The sequence below is a fragment of the Eschscholzia californica genome, unplaced genomic scaffold (genome assembly GCF_041429995.1).
Source record: "Eschscholzia californica isolate CP2 unplaced genomic scaffold, dmEscCali1.0.p SCAF_2, whole genome shotgun sequence".
NCBI classification, from domain to species: Eukaryota; Viridiplantae; Streptophyta; class Magnoliopsida; order Ranunculales; family Papaveraceae; genus Eschscholzia; species Eschscholzia californica.
Genome location: NW_028238309.1, coordinates 43,421,938 through 43,436,571, shown reverse-complemented (window position 1 = coordinate 43,436,571; position 14,634 = coordinate 43,421,938). Strand labels below are relative to the sequence as shown.

Sequence of the window (14,634 nt, the reverse complement as noted above, 5' to 3'; positions counted from 1 at the left end):
CGATCACAATTTAGAGAAAATTGTAAACTAATGTCATTCATTTCATTGCATACACGAAAATAAAAATTAAGAACTTATCATACTTTTCCACCATTACATATGCTGAAAATAAAAATTAAAAATTCATCGTACTTTTCCACGATTACAAAAATAAATAAATAAATAAATAGAAGTACGAATAGAAAATCTATAATTGTAAGTTATTAACTAAGAATAGGTTGTGGTAAATAGAAAATCAGTGAAGACTTACCTTCAAAATTTTTCAATCAAGTTGAATAGGTGGTTGATGAAGCCGACAACAACAACTAGGGAGGAGGACGGATAGTAGTATGGAAGATTCGATTAGGGGTTTTCTAATTTTTTTACTTTTTAGTTTAGCACTTTCTAACTTTACAAAATTATTATTTCATTTTTCCTTAGGGTTCGGTCGGTGGGCGGTTTCTAGAAACTCAAATCGAGGCCAAACCAAGCCGAATTAGGGTTGTTCGGTTTTTCGGCCGAACCGAGTCGAACGGTGATCGGTTCGGCCTAAAAATCGGTCGGTACGGTTCGACTTGGTTTGGTTCGGCCAATTGGTTCGGTTTCTGCTCACCCCTAGTTTGACGTGTACTTTATATTCTAATCATGGTCTTGAGGCCAAGTTAAAACAATAGACAAATACGAAGGCCCAGTGTTCTAGTTGGTCACAAATTGGGGGCCAAGTTGAAAATAACTCTAAAACTAATTTTTAATGGTTTCATTATCTTTGTAAGTAATCTGGAGATTTTTCTTCTTTCTCTATCTCTCTTACTTCCTCTGTTTGTGGCCTTCTAATCCGCTTTGATGGTGCGTTGTTTCTTTCTTTCTCAGAAAAGTAAAAGAGATTAATAAAGAAAAAAACTCGTCTTTCTCAATTATCTTTCCTCTAATCTCTTGCTGTTTATATTTCATAACCTAATCTCTCTCTCTCTCTCTCTCTCATCTTTTTTTTCTTTTCTTTCAAAAGTTAGGGCTTTTTGTTTCTTTCCTCTACTGCCAAGGAAACTTCCTGAGGTATAATTAACAATTTACTTTGATATATTTTGCCCTAGAATTTAGATAGAGAAAAAGGAAATCTAATTAAATCTTACTTTATTTGTTTAATTAGATAGATTGTATTTTTATTCTTTATAATCTTTGACATCATCAAACTTAATGAAACTCAGTGTTCTAGTTATGGATTTTGTTGACATGAATTGTGATTATCAGACTTAATTCTTATTATCTTAGTAGATAAATCGTTGGTTGATTTGGATACGCTTGAAATGGAAATTTAGGGATAATTATTTGTTTTGCTTTAATTCTTATGATCTTAGGTTTAGGCGCTTGACAAATTCAATTTGGGGTAGTGGAAATGGTTGGTTTAATTTTATGGTTTGAGTTCACTAGGAGGGTTACTACCGACAGATATATGCCTAGGGGAAAGTAGTGATTCTGGTGGTGAGAATTAAGATTGTTACGAGTCGGGAAGATGCCGGAAATTGGATCTCGGCAACAGAAGCAGGAAAACAATGATCCTCATGCTGAGTTCCAGAGGGAACTGGAACAATTGATGCGAGGTCATATAGATGATTGTATGTCATTGGGAACTTGTAGCTCTACCCATGATCAGGAGGATGAAGACGAGGAAGGCGATCAACTTATTCGGCGGAGGAGAAGGTCAGATCTTGAAGGGGATGATTTGGCTGAATCTTCTGCTGCTCGTAGACGTCATTCTCGGATTTTGAGTAGGTGGGCTGCCCGACAAGCCGAGGATATGATCACAACACTTGAAAGAAGAAATCGTGAGACCGAACTTATGGCTCTTGCAGGTTTACACACTGTTTCGATGCTTGATTCCTCTTTCTTGAGAGAATCACAGTCTCCGACTGCTAGAAGACAGGGTGTTACTGAGAGACCAAATACCCGGGCATCCTCTTTACTTCAAATGTGGCGGGAGTTGGAGGATGAACACGTATTGAACCGTGCGAGAGATAGAGTAAGAGAAAGATTAAGGCAGCGAAGGAGCATCGAATCAACTACTAATATCTCAAGCACAAATACGTCTGAAAGTCGGGGTAGTAGAGAGGATGTGAGTGAAAATGAGCACGAGTATGGGACATGGTCACGAAATCAAATGGAGGCACATAATGAGCGTGGGGACGACCAGACGTCTAGCCGGGAGCAATCACCCGATCTTGGTGATATAGAGAGGGAGAGAGTGAGGCAAATAGTTAGGGGGTGGATGGATAGTGGCATAAGTGATCGAACAACTAATGTTTCACGGCGAAACAGTCCTAGAGCGGAATGGCTTGGTGAAACTGAACGTGAAAGAGTAAGACTTGTGAGGGAGAGGGTCCAAATGACGAGTCAGGAAAGAGGTACACGTGGTGGTGGAAGGCGGGAAGAGCAAGCTACGGTTGTTGGTACTCAGATTGACCATGTTCGGAATGGGTCAGTTGATCATGAAGAAGTCCAGCCTGAACACATTCGGGCAGACAGGCTAAGATTACGTGGTAGGCAAGCTGTAATCGATTTGCTTGTTAGAATTGAAAGAGAAAGGCAGGGGGAACTGCAGGGTCTGTTGGAGCATCGAGCTGTTTCCGATTTTGCTCACCGGAACCGTATCCAGGTTTGTTCTGCTTTTTCTTTCTTTCATTTTTTTTTTTTTTTTTTTTTTTTTTTTTTTTTAATGAAAATGCAATTATAACCAGTAAAAAGATAATCTAAAATGCCTAATGAATTCTCTGGGATATGATTTCTGCTAATTGGCTATACAATGTCTGAGGAAATTGTTTGTCTTTGTTTGCAGATGTTACTATGTGTTTGTTATGTCAAATAAATTTATTTATTTCCATAGTTAGTGCCCTTTAAATTATTGGGATTCTTTTAAAATAATAAGCCGAAGGAAGTAGAGAAAGTTTCGGAGTTGCAGGACTTTTATCAAGTAAAAAAAGAGAGACCTTGTATGTTGCGCAAAGCATCAACTAAACATGCTCCGAGTATGTTCCTTATACGACACTGAAATCCATGGCCAAATCGCACCTTTTTACCACTTCTCTCTCTGTCCTAAGCATTCATATTTCATACACCAAGCAGAGCTAAAGATATTCAAATACAGTTGATCTAGACGACTTAGTATTTCATTTTGCAGTCTAGCTCCTGGATTTATAGATTCTGCAAAATAAACCTTTCCTTTGTCCAATCGAGTTCTATAGTCTTTTGAAATGAAGTAGGTGCTACTTGTCCAACTTTACTTACAGTTTTTGTTGGTTCGTTGCTTTTGTGATGTTACAACTTGCAACTTAGAATTGGGAGTTGTTGTGAACACGACATGTAGGACTTTCACATTTTAATTACACCCAGTCACCCATTATGTTTTGCTAGTTGTAAATATTCATTGTGGAAGACATATCAGAAGTCTCCTCGTTTCTGAATATGGCTTGATAAATTGCATTTTTTTTGTTTTCTAGTCGTTACTCAGAGGGAGGTTCTTAAGAAATGAAAGACCTACTGAACCAGATAGACCTCCTTCAGTAGCAGCAAGAGAATTGGGTCAGTTAAGACAACGATATACTGTATCTGGTTTAAGGTATGGATTTCTTTACCATCGACGCTCATTAATTCTGATTCATTATATGTTTAAGGTTGTACGGCATTGTGTCGTTTGGTCAAATGTGCCTTTTCATTTTCTGAATTTATTCAGAATATCATTTTCAATGAATCGGGTGTTGTTATGAAGCAAATTATTGTTTAGGAGTTTTCCATTCATTTTGGAGTAGAGATAGTAAACACAATTATTCATTAGTCTAATCGAACTCGTCACAATCAGGGACGGATTTCGATCTAGATTGGAGAATATAGTTCGTGGGCAAGTAAGCAGCCATTCAGATACCCCTTCTAACAGTAACATTAATCGTTCTAGTGATGAACAAATTCAAACAAGTACCACGGAGGAGCTTCCAAATGAAAATAATGAACAATCTGAACCTAGGATTCGAGAAGCTCATGTTCGTCGATTAACCTTGGAACGTAACACAGCTGTCTCGAGTATTAGTTGGCAAGAACCTAGCACTCAAGGAGGGAATTGGCAGGAACAAGTTTCACAAGATGAAAGAAGAGGTGGGCAAGAGTCTCCTGAAAGTGAGGTTCATGAATGGCAAGAGAGTAATGAAGAAGAAATGGATGGAAACTGGCAGGACAATACAGCTTCAGGTTGGCCACAAGAAGCTCCAGGAAATGACGGTGGAGAAAATATTCATATTCAAGAAGCACCCCTCTGGCATGAGAATGGTGCACAGGAAGCTAGAGCTATCTGGCCCGATGGGCCTCTGAATCGTCTGAGAACTAGGCGTCCTGTATCCATGAGGAGAACCATTAGATTCCATCCACCTGATGATGATAATGTCTACAGCATGGAACTCAGGGAACTTCTTAGCAGGTAATCGATCTTCTTCACAAGTTTTTCTACTATCTCTTTCATTTCTTGAGCTGTCTATCCTTTCGCTTACTTCTGTTCCTTCATCCCCTTGAAGAATATCGGCATTAGTAGAATTAAACAAAAATTACGCTCTTGTAGGAGAAGTGTCTCGAATCTGTTAAGAAGTGGGTTCCGTGAGAGTCTGGATCAACTGATACAGTCTTACGTGGAAAGACGAGGCCATACCCCCATTGATTGGGATCTGCACAGAACCTTGCCTACTACTTCACCAGAGCAAGACCAGGGGCAGCAGAGAGATAACCAGAACGACGATCAAGTAAACACTATTCCCAGGCCTCCACGTGTGCTTCCATCTCCACCAGTGCCCCCACCACAGCCACTATGGCACCAGATGCATCCTGCAAACTGGGCCCATCGACATAGCATGCATCGTTCAGAGATGGTATGTCGTATATCTTTAGTAACAGTTGAATTTTGTTTCATATGCGTACTAAAGTTATGTAGTATCCCAAGGTATTTTATAGATTTTTAATTCATTTAAATTGCTCCACTCTGGCCCAACTCTCTCAATCATTTTCATATTGTCTCTGCATTTTGGTTTCAATTGATATGGATGTTGATTTGAAGCAGGAATGGGATGCCATTAATGATCTGAGGGCCGACATGGCTAGGCTTCAACAAGGGATGAACCATATGCAGAGAATGTTGGAGGCTTGCATGGATATGCAACTGGAGTTGCAACGGTCAGTAAGGCAGGAAGTCTCTTCCGCATTAAATCGCTCAGCTGGTGGCCCAGGTATTCCATCGTAATACATTGTCATTACAATCTTTTTAGTTTCATTTCACCAGTTTCTATAATTTCTCTTTAAACTTTTCGAATCAGTTAAGACGGTGCATAATCTACTGAATTTCGTTTGAAGAAGTGATTTCAAAGTTGTTTATTATTGCAGGGGTGGGTGAGTCATCAGATGATGGATCAAAATGGGGTCATGTGAAAAAAGGGACTTGTTGTGTTTGTTGTGATAGTCATATTGATTCTTTATTGTACAGGTAGGTCTCATTTACAGTTTTTTTTTTTTTCACTTTCTCACCACCAATATCAAAGCAGTGGTTATCTGATATCATCATCTGATACGCATCCATCTCTTTCCACTTTGTTTTTTGATTTTGCAGGTGCGGGCACATGTGTACTTGTTCAAAGTGTGCAAATGAGTTGGTTCGAGGTGGAGGAAAATGTCCATTGTGTCGTGCGCCGATCATTGAGGTGATCAGAGCTTACTCTATACTGTAAAAATCAGAAAAAAGAAAAAGAGGAAAAAAAGGAAGAAAAAGAAAAGAATGGAAGATAAGATGGCTATGGGTTCTTTTCAGTGGTTGGGTTTGCAGTGGTTACTTCATATTCTTATCAACAAGATTGTATTGAGTTCTTCATGCCTCTGTTGTTCTGATTATTTATCTAAAATATGTGCAAATGTGTAAAATTGGAATGAACAAATGGCAACTTCTATTTTTTATACTTGTTTGAATAAAAGTTCCAGGGTTCTGGTTCCAAACTACTTATATGTTCTTTTAATAGTTTAGTTGTAGGATTGAGGCGAACCTTTAGTTACGTGGTGCCTGTCTAAATACGACTCGTCTGGGTCTGAATCGTTTGACTCAAAATTAATCGAAAATCAACATCTTTGAAGAGTCTGGCATAAACAAACAACAAACATGCTGAAATCTGTCTTGAGCCCATTTAAAACTCGAGCCAGAATCTGACTCGAAAAAAAAAACCTACCTTAGAAACCACCAGGTTGATAAATAGTATCCTTCTGTTGGAATTATGATATAACAGGTAATGAATGAGATATGCTGAAAAAGCAAATTATTTCATTATTGTAATTATATAAAGTGATGCTAAGCAATAATGGGTTACTCCTATTTTACCAATCTTATTGTTACAGACTTTCATATGTACCCTCAAATTCAAATTAGGCGTAAATTATTTCCCGTTGAATATGAATCGTGATTGAGATTCATGACATACTAAATATATACGGGGAAAATAATGAGAAATGTCATCTGAAAGTGAATGAAAATGTATTACTAGGATTACGAGAACCACCTCTTTCCACTCTTGGAGGATTTGAGCTTCATTACAAGTTCTTCACGCTCTGCTTCTACCTCAGCAAATTGAAGACTCATGTGGAAGTAACGTTCCCGAATGTCTTTTAACTCTGCCTCAAGCGATGATGTCTTCCTTACTGTTACGCCTTCAGATATTGATCTCTTTGGAGCATGGGCGTGACCATTTTGGCCTTCATTCAACAACCTACACAAGGTATAGGTGAACTTTCAGCACTACAAAAAAAAACTATCATTGTGCTTCGCCTCGATTTGGATATATTACGCAGAAGATTGTTTTCTTTCTACCTTGTCTTTCCCTAAGTATTTAGATGAAATAGGTTAAAGTTGAAGGTGGAGTTGTTCAAAACTTTGTTGAAGTTGAACCGGGTCTAGGGGCGGAAGCTGGAATTTCAGAGAGGCTGGTATATAGAGGCTGCTCTGATGGATATGTTGATCTGATCTAACTAGTATAAACCCGGAAAAATAATATCTATTGAGCCTCTCTAAAGGGAGAGGTTTGTATGCAGATGCCGAGTGTAAAATTCATTACTAATGATTACTCGCCACCTTTGTTCCATATATAAGCAAATTGGGCCGTGCCACTACAAAGAACGCATGTTCTGATAAAGTAGTTACAGGGAGAAAAGAAGCAACTCGTGTTATAAAAACACCAGAAAATTGAACAGGTTCCTGGAAATAAATTTGGGTTTAAAATGGGTACTTAAGTTTACCATAAGAACAGTATAAATTGCAGGAAATGTGAAATGGAAGTGGGTAGTAGTTTGGTTAATTTACTTACTTCTTGAGTTGTTCTTTATACATTTCATTTGCTTCCAATGCCTCAGCAAGTTCAATCTCAAGCAACTGAATTTTCGAAACAAAATCAACACCTATAGTTTCAGGAACCCCATTCTGATCTTGGTGCTTGTCATCGGCCTGCAAGCAAAACCATATATCAATGATCATGTTAAAAGAAAATGTTTGCAAAGAACATGAGTGAACTTCCTAGTGAGTTCCGATGTTCATTTTCATTATGTATGTATAATTTTAATGGAAGGAACTTGGTAAAACACAGAACAACTTAGGATATACCTCTGAGAGATTGAATTCTTCATGGGGAGTACTGAGTTCGGTATCAGACTCAAATCCAAGAGTACTGCTGGACCCACTTCGCTGCGGTTTCCCTTCCTTTTTCATTTTCAGTTCCTCTTTAAGGGCTTGAGCTTTCTTTAAGCACTCAATTTTCTCATCCTCGAGGCATTGTATTTTCCGCTGCATTTGACTATTTGCCCTCTTAGTTCTGTTTAGTTCATTTTTCAACTCAGCATCCTGAGCACATAATGCATCTTTCACCGTTAGATCACCCTCCAACCTCAGAAGCTTCTCTTCTAAGGCCACCCTTTTACTTCTGCAATCCTCTATTTCAGACATAGAGTTTTGCATACTAGATATCTTATCGACAAGCGAGTTTCTTTCGGTTTTCAGTTCTTCGAACTCTTCAGATAATGATTCTAATGATGCTTCAACTTTAGTCTTTTCAAACTTGATCTCATTGAGTGAGCTCTTAAGAGAGGATATTTCATCCTGAAGATAACTTATTTTCTGCAGTTGAACTTTCAAGCCGGTGACTTCTTCCACTTGTTGCTGCTTTTCATATTCAGAAGCTGAAAGTTTTAGCTCGAGCCCATGAACGGCACTTTTATATCTCTGTTCACTAGATTTGACATTATCCATCAACTTTCGCATCTTTTCATGTTCACCCATCAGAATTTCGTGGTTATTTTTCGAAGTAGAAAGCTCAATGATCAACTCTTGCACCTTAGTTTTAGAGTCTAGTTGCAACATATTTATTTCTGTCTCAGAAGATTTAACTTTTGCTTGGGCTTCTTGAAGAGCATTCTCGAGTTTTGCTTTATCTACCCGTAAACTGGAAACTTCAAGAACAGCATTTGAAGCTATTCTTTCCCTTTCGTCATGGGTTGAACCTATCTGCTCGGTGAGGTGTGCTACCTCTCTTTGAAGGTTCTCAACTTCGACTTCCTTCTCCAAGTACCTTTGTTTTAACAAGCTCGCTTCTAGAATAAGCTTATCTTGATTTTCCGTGTCTTCGTGAAAAAAAACATCTAATTCTGAGTTAAGATATTTCTCCTTTGAAGCAATATCTATCTGTATAGAACAATACGCAGCCTCTAAAAGCTCAATTTTCTCAAAGCACTCGGAGAAACATTTTCGAGACTCCCTCAATTCAGCTTCCAACTTCATACATTTCTCATGTAATTCCAGGTTTTGCTTCCTCAATTCCCTATTCAATGTCTGATTGGTACTACATTCGTCAATTAGACTCTCGGCCGTAGCTTGTAATTTTGGATTTGCTTTCCTCAGATATTCACACTCTTCTTGGGCTTCTGACCATTTCTTTTGCATGTCTTGTAATTTCTGCTTCAATTCCACCTTTTGTGTTTCCATCTCAGATTTCAATCTTTGAGTCTCATTCCTGAGATCTATAGCTAAAGATTTGGAATTCTCTAGCTCTAACCTACTGGATTCTTTCTCGTTCGTGAAATACCTTAATTGAGCTTCTAGTCCAGATATGCGTTCTGATAGTTGTACATTCTCCTCCTCTAGTTCAGACAAATGGAGTTCTAATTCACATTTACCAGTTTCCAGCTCTGAAGTGTTTTTCTCGAGCACCTTGATAGAAGAAATATGGGAATCTAGAGTGCTACTTAGCACCATCATATCATTTCTTACTGTTTCCAAGTTTTCCTCCAGCTGACCGTTTTCCGTTTGAAGGTTAGAAATCTGAGCTTCGCACTCGTTTTGGCAATGTCTTAGAGTCTCAATTTCCTCTTCCTTCAATAAGAGGCAAGTCTGAAGTTCCTCTATCTTAGATGTCATTGTAACTAGTTCCGGCTTCAAATTGTCGACTTCCTCTGTTGGAAGATAAAGATCACTATCCTTCAAGCTACACTCTTCGACCGTATTCTTAGCTTCTGTAACATTTGCATCTCCAAAACTGATTACGGCCTTGCCACTTTGGAGTTCAACTTGACGTTCGATAATCGTCGTTTCCAATAATTTACTCAGATGAGCAACTTTCTTTAAGATAAACTCAGTCTGCTTGCTTTGAGATATCAAATCTGTAGCCTTTGAATCCTGATCAAAGTCAGTCTGATATTCAATATTTGAATCTGAGACAGACCATGGCTTCTCCACTTGAGCTATAACCAGATGGAGCTGTTTGTTCAGTTCTTGAAAGAATTCATGCATTTCTACCGAGTTACTCTCTCCAACTGTTTCGAGTTTGTTTAACCCTATTGCTTCTACTCCTTGATGCTGTTGCAATTGCTGTTTCAATGTAGTAATCTCCAACATTTGATACTCAGACTTACTTTGAGAATTGCTTAGTTTTTCTTCAAGATTACGAGCTTTATACTGAAAAGACTGCAACTGGATCTCCAGATTAGAATACTTACGCTGAAGATCTAACAGTTGGGGTTTCAAGTTTTCATTGGTGACTCCATTGAAATGACCTTCTTTCTTCTTCAGTTCTTGTTCTAGCTGATATATCTGTGACCTGAGTAACTCAACTTCATAATCCGAGGTTTTGGGAGACATACTAGCTTGAAGCTCATCAGAAGAAGAATTAAAAAACGTTTCTCCTGATTGGAAATCCTTACTTGATTCCTTGAGTTTTAGTAAGAGATCTAGGTTTTCATCTGTTAGTTCATTGCAGTCTTTCTCTAGCTCCTGCACTTTTGCTTTCAAGCTCTCAATTTCCCTGGTTAGATCACTATTACCTTCACTGACGGAACTCGTTTCATGTGAAGGTTGAGCACTCTGCAAATCAGATAACTTTGTTTCTAACTTGGTGATATATTCGTTCTTCGTGGATAGTCTGGATGCCCATTCTGCCTCATTATTCAAGATACTTTTCTTCCTGAGGTTTCGTTCAAGCTCGAGTTCCTTGTCTTTTCCCTCTACGGTTTCTTCCAGTAACTTCACAGTACCTTGTAGTTCATAATGTGATTCCTGCAATTTTTGTAGCTTTTGTTCAAAATTTGAACCATCCTCCGCTCCCAACTTTTCACTATCACGGTTTTTCTCGGTGCCGGTGTTTGTTTTGACTTCCATAAAATTATTCAGTTCCAATCTTTGCTTCTCTATGGTCTCTTCAAGCTCTTGAAGGATGGAAACAAGCTCGATATTCGATTCTTGTGTTTTCTGCAACTGGTGAGCTAAAGAAGCATTTGATTCTTTCTGAAACTTCATTTCTGATTCCAACTCCTGAATATTTGATACACCTTCTAGCCGAAAGCTTGATTTCTCAGTGGTGATTTTGTTTATATTCGATTCCTCTATCAATGTTTTCAGTTGTTGAATCTCCTTCTTCAATTCATCTCTTTCAGAATTTGAAGCTGAAAGCTCCATATTCAGATCTACGTGGTTTCTCTTCTGGTTCGCAACTTCCTTCCGTAACGTCTCTACATCTGTCATTACTTTTCGAGCATTTCTTTCCCACATCCTAGCTTCTGCTCGGAGATCCTCAATTGTATTTTCGGCATCCTCAAGAAGGTCTTTAGTAGAAGCAGCATCCCTCAATGATGATGTGTTAGGAGTATTGCCTAATCCGCGAAGTTTTGAATTAAATGAAGAGTGATTTGATCTAGGCAGATCAACAGAACCGTTGGCATAAATTGCATTTCTTGGGGAACCAGATGATTCTTGTGACCCAAGTGTATTGTGTTCACTTAAGCTGTTTCTCGGGGAAAAATTTATCCTGTCTAAAGAACCTTCTGCTGAGTCAAAACTATTGCGTGACCCAGTCGCTGAAAAGCTTGTGTTCTGCAGAAATAGGAGCGAGATGGTTAGTAGTTAAATATGTGTGTACCCACACGATATTTTCATCATATCATAACAACGAAATATATATTTTGAGAAATCAGTGGGCAAAAGTTATGAGGAAGGGAAGCTTACCCTACTCCCAGTTTCGCCTTGGTGAATTAAGTGGTTACTAGAGGAAGATCCGGTGCTCCTAGTGTAAGAGATATCAGATGCATCTGACCTGCTATCCATATCATCATGTTCTTCGATTGTCGTTTCTACATGAGAAGTTGTTTGTTGCAATTTTGTGTTCCTAAAGAGGGAGTGCATACATAATTGGAATCGTGTGATACATGATTGAGCTTTTAAAATGCAGAAAATTTGTTTTTCTGTTATAGAATTGCAAACCTGATATTTGTCCATGGTGTTAGACATTGAAGCTTGAACTGCAAATCAGAAAGATACAAATGTACTTGTTATTGACGGAATAATAGCGTAGATTTTTTGCTTCTAAGACCATATATAAAAATACACTTAGGTATGTGCAAGGTCGGGACACAAACTAGACACGGGGAGCAAACCATTATAGCCATGGGACATCTCTAAGGAGAATGAGAATCATTCTCCGAAAACGTCAAATTGTAAAACATAGAAACAAAGACAAGAGCTTGAGATATGAGATGACCGACTTGTATAGTTGTTCCATGATCACATCTCTTTAACGGCACCGAAATAGGAACATAAGCCTTTGAACTTGCGTAGTTTGTTAGGTTGATAATTGTCTCTCCTAGGATACCAGACCTGGACGATCCCTAGAACAAAACAAGTTAATGAAACTCAGTTCAGATGATAGTGTGATCAAACAAATAAATATCGAACCAGACAAAAATAAAAGTGACATATACCATCGAAATAACAAACTTGAGGAGACTCTCTTCGACATGAGAAACCCAAATAGACTCTGATAAATTCTCTGTCCATTGACATTTCCCATTCCTGACTAATGCTTTGCCCGACTTGGCAATCGTTTTTCCAGTCTCTACCGATATCATAGACACAAGAAGCTTGTCCCATCCTTTTGGAACCTATATTACACAAATCAAAATTAGCCAAAAAAAAACTTATGTAACACCAAAAATCCTTAAACAAAAAAATTACTCAGAGTATCTGAGGGGCGTGTCAGAGGGGGTGCAACCGGTGCAGTCGCACTGGGCCCTAAATATCAACTTAAATCTAATAATTTGATTCACAAAAATGCTTCATCATAAAATACTTTTAGTAGAAAGAAGAGATAATAAAATGTTTATTTTTCTTGTTTATGATATTTGGGGCTTTAGGGAATCACATAGGAAACTTCTCATTCTTCTAAAAAAAAATGACATCCTGGCAATAATTAATGAATTCCCCCACTAACTAATTTATAGTTAACTTCATTTTCTTTTCTGCAAATTGTACTAATTTGACATTGTATGATCCAATTCTTCAAATCTAACATAGAATATATAGTTGATGAATTTTTTTTTTCTTTTTTTTGTAAAACATTAAACCAATCTAGCAAGGAAAAGATCCAAAAGTTATACTATGAAGCTAAGAATCAAATGTATGAGAGAGAGAGAGAGATATAGAGAGAGAGAGAGAGAATGGAAGAAGAAGAAGATACCTGAAGAGCATTGAAGTGAGAGAATTTGAAATCAATTCTCTCTCCTGATTTATCAGACTTGCTATTTCTATGCAATTTGAACATTATTCTTCTTTCTCCTTATTTTCTTCTTCAGTTTAATCTCAGTGACAGACCACCACCATCATCTCCCAAACTAGGGAGAGAAATAGAGAGAGAGAGAGAGAGAGAGAGAGAGAGTGAAGGTTTAGCTGTTGAGGGATAGACAGTCAGAGAGAGATAGTTTGTTGGTTTGGCATTTTCTTTGGAAGATGAGTGAGTGTGTCAGATTCATTTAGCATTAATTTATGATTATTATTTGAGTTAATTCCCATATGGCCCCCTACTTTGTGACCAGCTTCTTTTATAACCCCCAAATTTCTGTAAATTCAAATATGACCCCCTATTTTCATGGAAATTCATTTAGCATTAATTTATGATTATTATTTTAAGTTTGAAGGTCGCCGGCCGGAAAATTTTCCGGCCGGCGACCTTCATCGGAAAAGAGAGTGCTGACTTGGAGAGAGAGAGGTGACGTGGAGAGAGATGAGTGGTGGAGAAGGAAGTGAGGCGGAATTTATGTTTTTGTTTTTAATTTTATTTTGAAAATATATTAATGGGAAGGGTAGTTATGACATTTCCATGAAAATAGGGGGCCATATTTGAATTTACAGAAATTTGGGGGCCATAAAAGAAGCTGGTCACAAAGTAGGGAGCCATATAGGAATTAACTCTTATTATTTTGATATAACCAAACACAATTACTAATTACTAATCCATCACCATTTTACTACTAATCCCATTTAGTATTATTTATTATTAATCAAGATCACCACCTGATCTACCTGACAAGGATTGTTTGATTGGGGGTAAAGGTAACACTTTGTGTTTGGTGGGTCATATATTTGGTGTATAGTTTCCTACCACATACGGCACCACAACAACTACCGTCTTTCCTCTATCAGTTTTTTTTTTAACCTACTCTTGATATCCTCTGATACATCTTCTTCTTTTAGGTTTAGTAGTATTTAATGGATGGATAGATTGTGTTATGTTATTATCTCTTGGGGTATTCACATTTATAACCCATTAGTACTAGTCCTTTTGAAATGTCCTAGTCAATCATATTTTGGTGAATGATAAACTGGTTTCCCCACATATAGAGGTCTTTTAATAACCCCCAAAACTAATGCGAACTTCTTTTGGTAGAAATCACCCGGATGTTCCACTCGAACGCACCCTCTCCTCGTCGGAACGAAGTGAAAGAGAGGAAGAGAAATAAAAAAGAAAGATGAGAGAGATATGATGGTAGTGCACGGAGGTGATTGCGGCCTGAATTGGTAGTTGAAGGTAATGGAGAGGTGCAAAAATTTCTTTCTCCAGAACATCAACCCTAAACCTAAACTTACTCAAAACATGTCAAATGATACAAAGGATTTGCATTTATTTATATTAGGTTGGTGATTTAGAGAAATAAAGAAATTATCCGGGGTACAAAATTTTGGGTGGAAATAATTTTTTTAAAAAAAATATGTTGTTTCCTCCAAACATTTAAACCTTTACATTTTCAAGTTCTTCCTTCCCAATTCCACCATGAAAACCGGCG

General features: G+C 37.9%; 2 protein-coding genes across 4 annotated transcripts; one reads left to right on the top strand and one right to left on the bottom strand.

The window, feature by feature from the left end:
* The first annotated feature begins 672 nt into the window (after positions 1-672).
* LOC147558144 (RING/U-box superfamily protein) lies at positions 673-5,994 on the top strand. Of its 3 annotated transcripts, XR_015234273.1 has the most exons (9): positions 673-1,032; positions 1,335-2,629; positions 3,471-3,589; positions 3,830-4,438; positions 4,577-4,880; positions 5,069-5,234; positions 5,389-5,488; positions 5,612-5,816; positions 5,852-5,994. XR_015234273.1 is itself a non-coding variant. In XM_086659687.1 (8 exons), the coding sequence occupies exons 2-8, from the start codon at positions 1,490-1,492 to the stop codon at positions 5,727-5,729; spliced, it is 2,556 nt and encodes an 851-aa protein (XP_086515813.1). In that variant the 5' UTR covers positions 673-825; positions 1,335-1,489; the 3' UTR covers positions 5,730-5,994. The 3 variants fall into 3 exon arrangements, 2 of the variants coding, with proteins under 2 accessions (XP_086515813.1, XP_086515812.1); XM_086659687.1 differs by having other exon boundaries at positions 673-825; positions 5,612-5,994; XM_086659686.1 differs by having other exon boundaries at positions 5,612-5,994.
* A 296-nt stretch (positions 5,995-6,290) lies between these two features.
* On the bottom strand, positions 6,291-13,317 carry LOC147558143 (uncharacterized). The gene is made up of 8 exons (XM_086659685.1): positions 13,032-13,317; positions 12,277-12,456; positions 12,061-12,183; positions 11,780-11,817; positions 11,525-11,684; positions 7,640-11,392; positions 7,347-7,483; positions 6,291-6,752 (listed from the first exon to the last, which is right to left on the bottom strand). Exons 1-8 carry the CDS (start codon positions 13,113-13,115, stop codon positions 6,533-6,535), a joined length of 4,695 nt encoding a protein of 1,564 aa, XP_086515811.1. The 5' UTR covers positions 13,116-13,317; the 3' UTR covers positions 6,291-6,532.
* Positions 13,318-14,634: the final 1,317 nt, after the last annotated feature.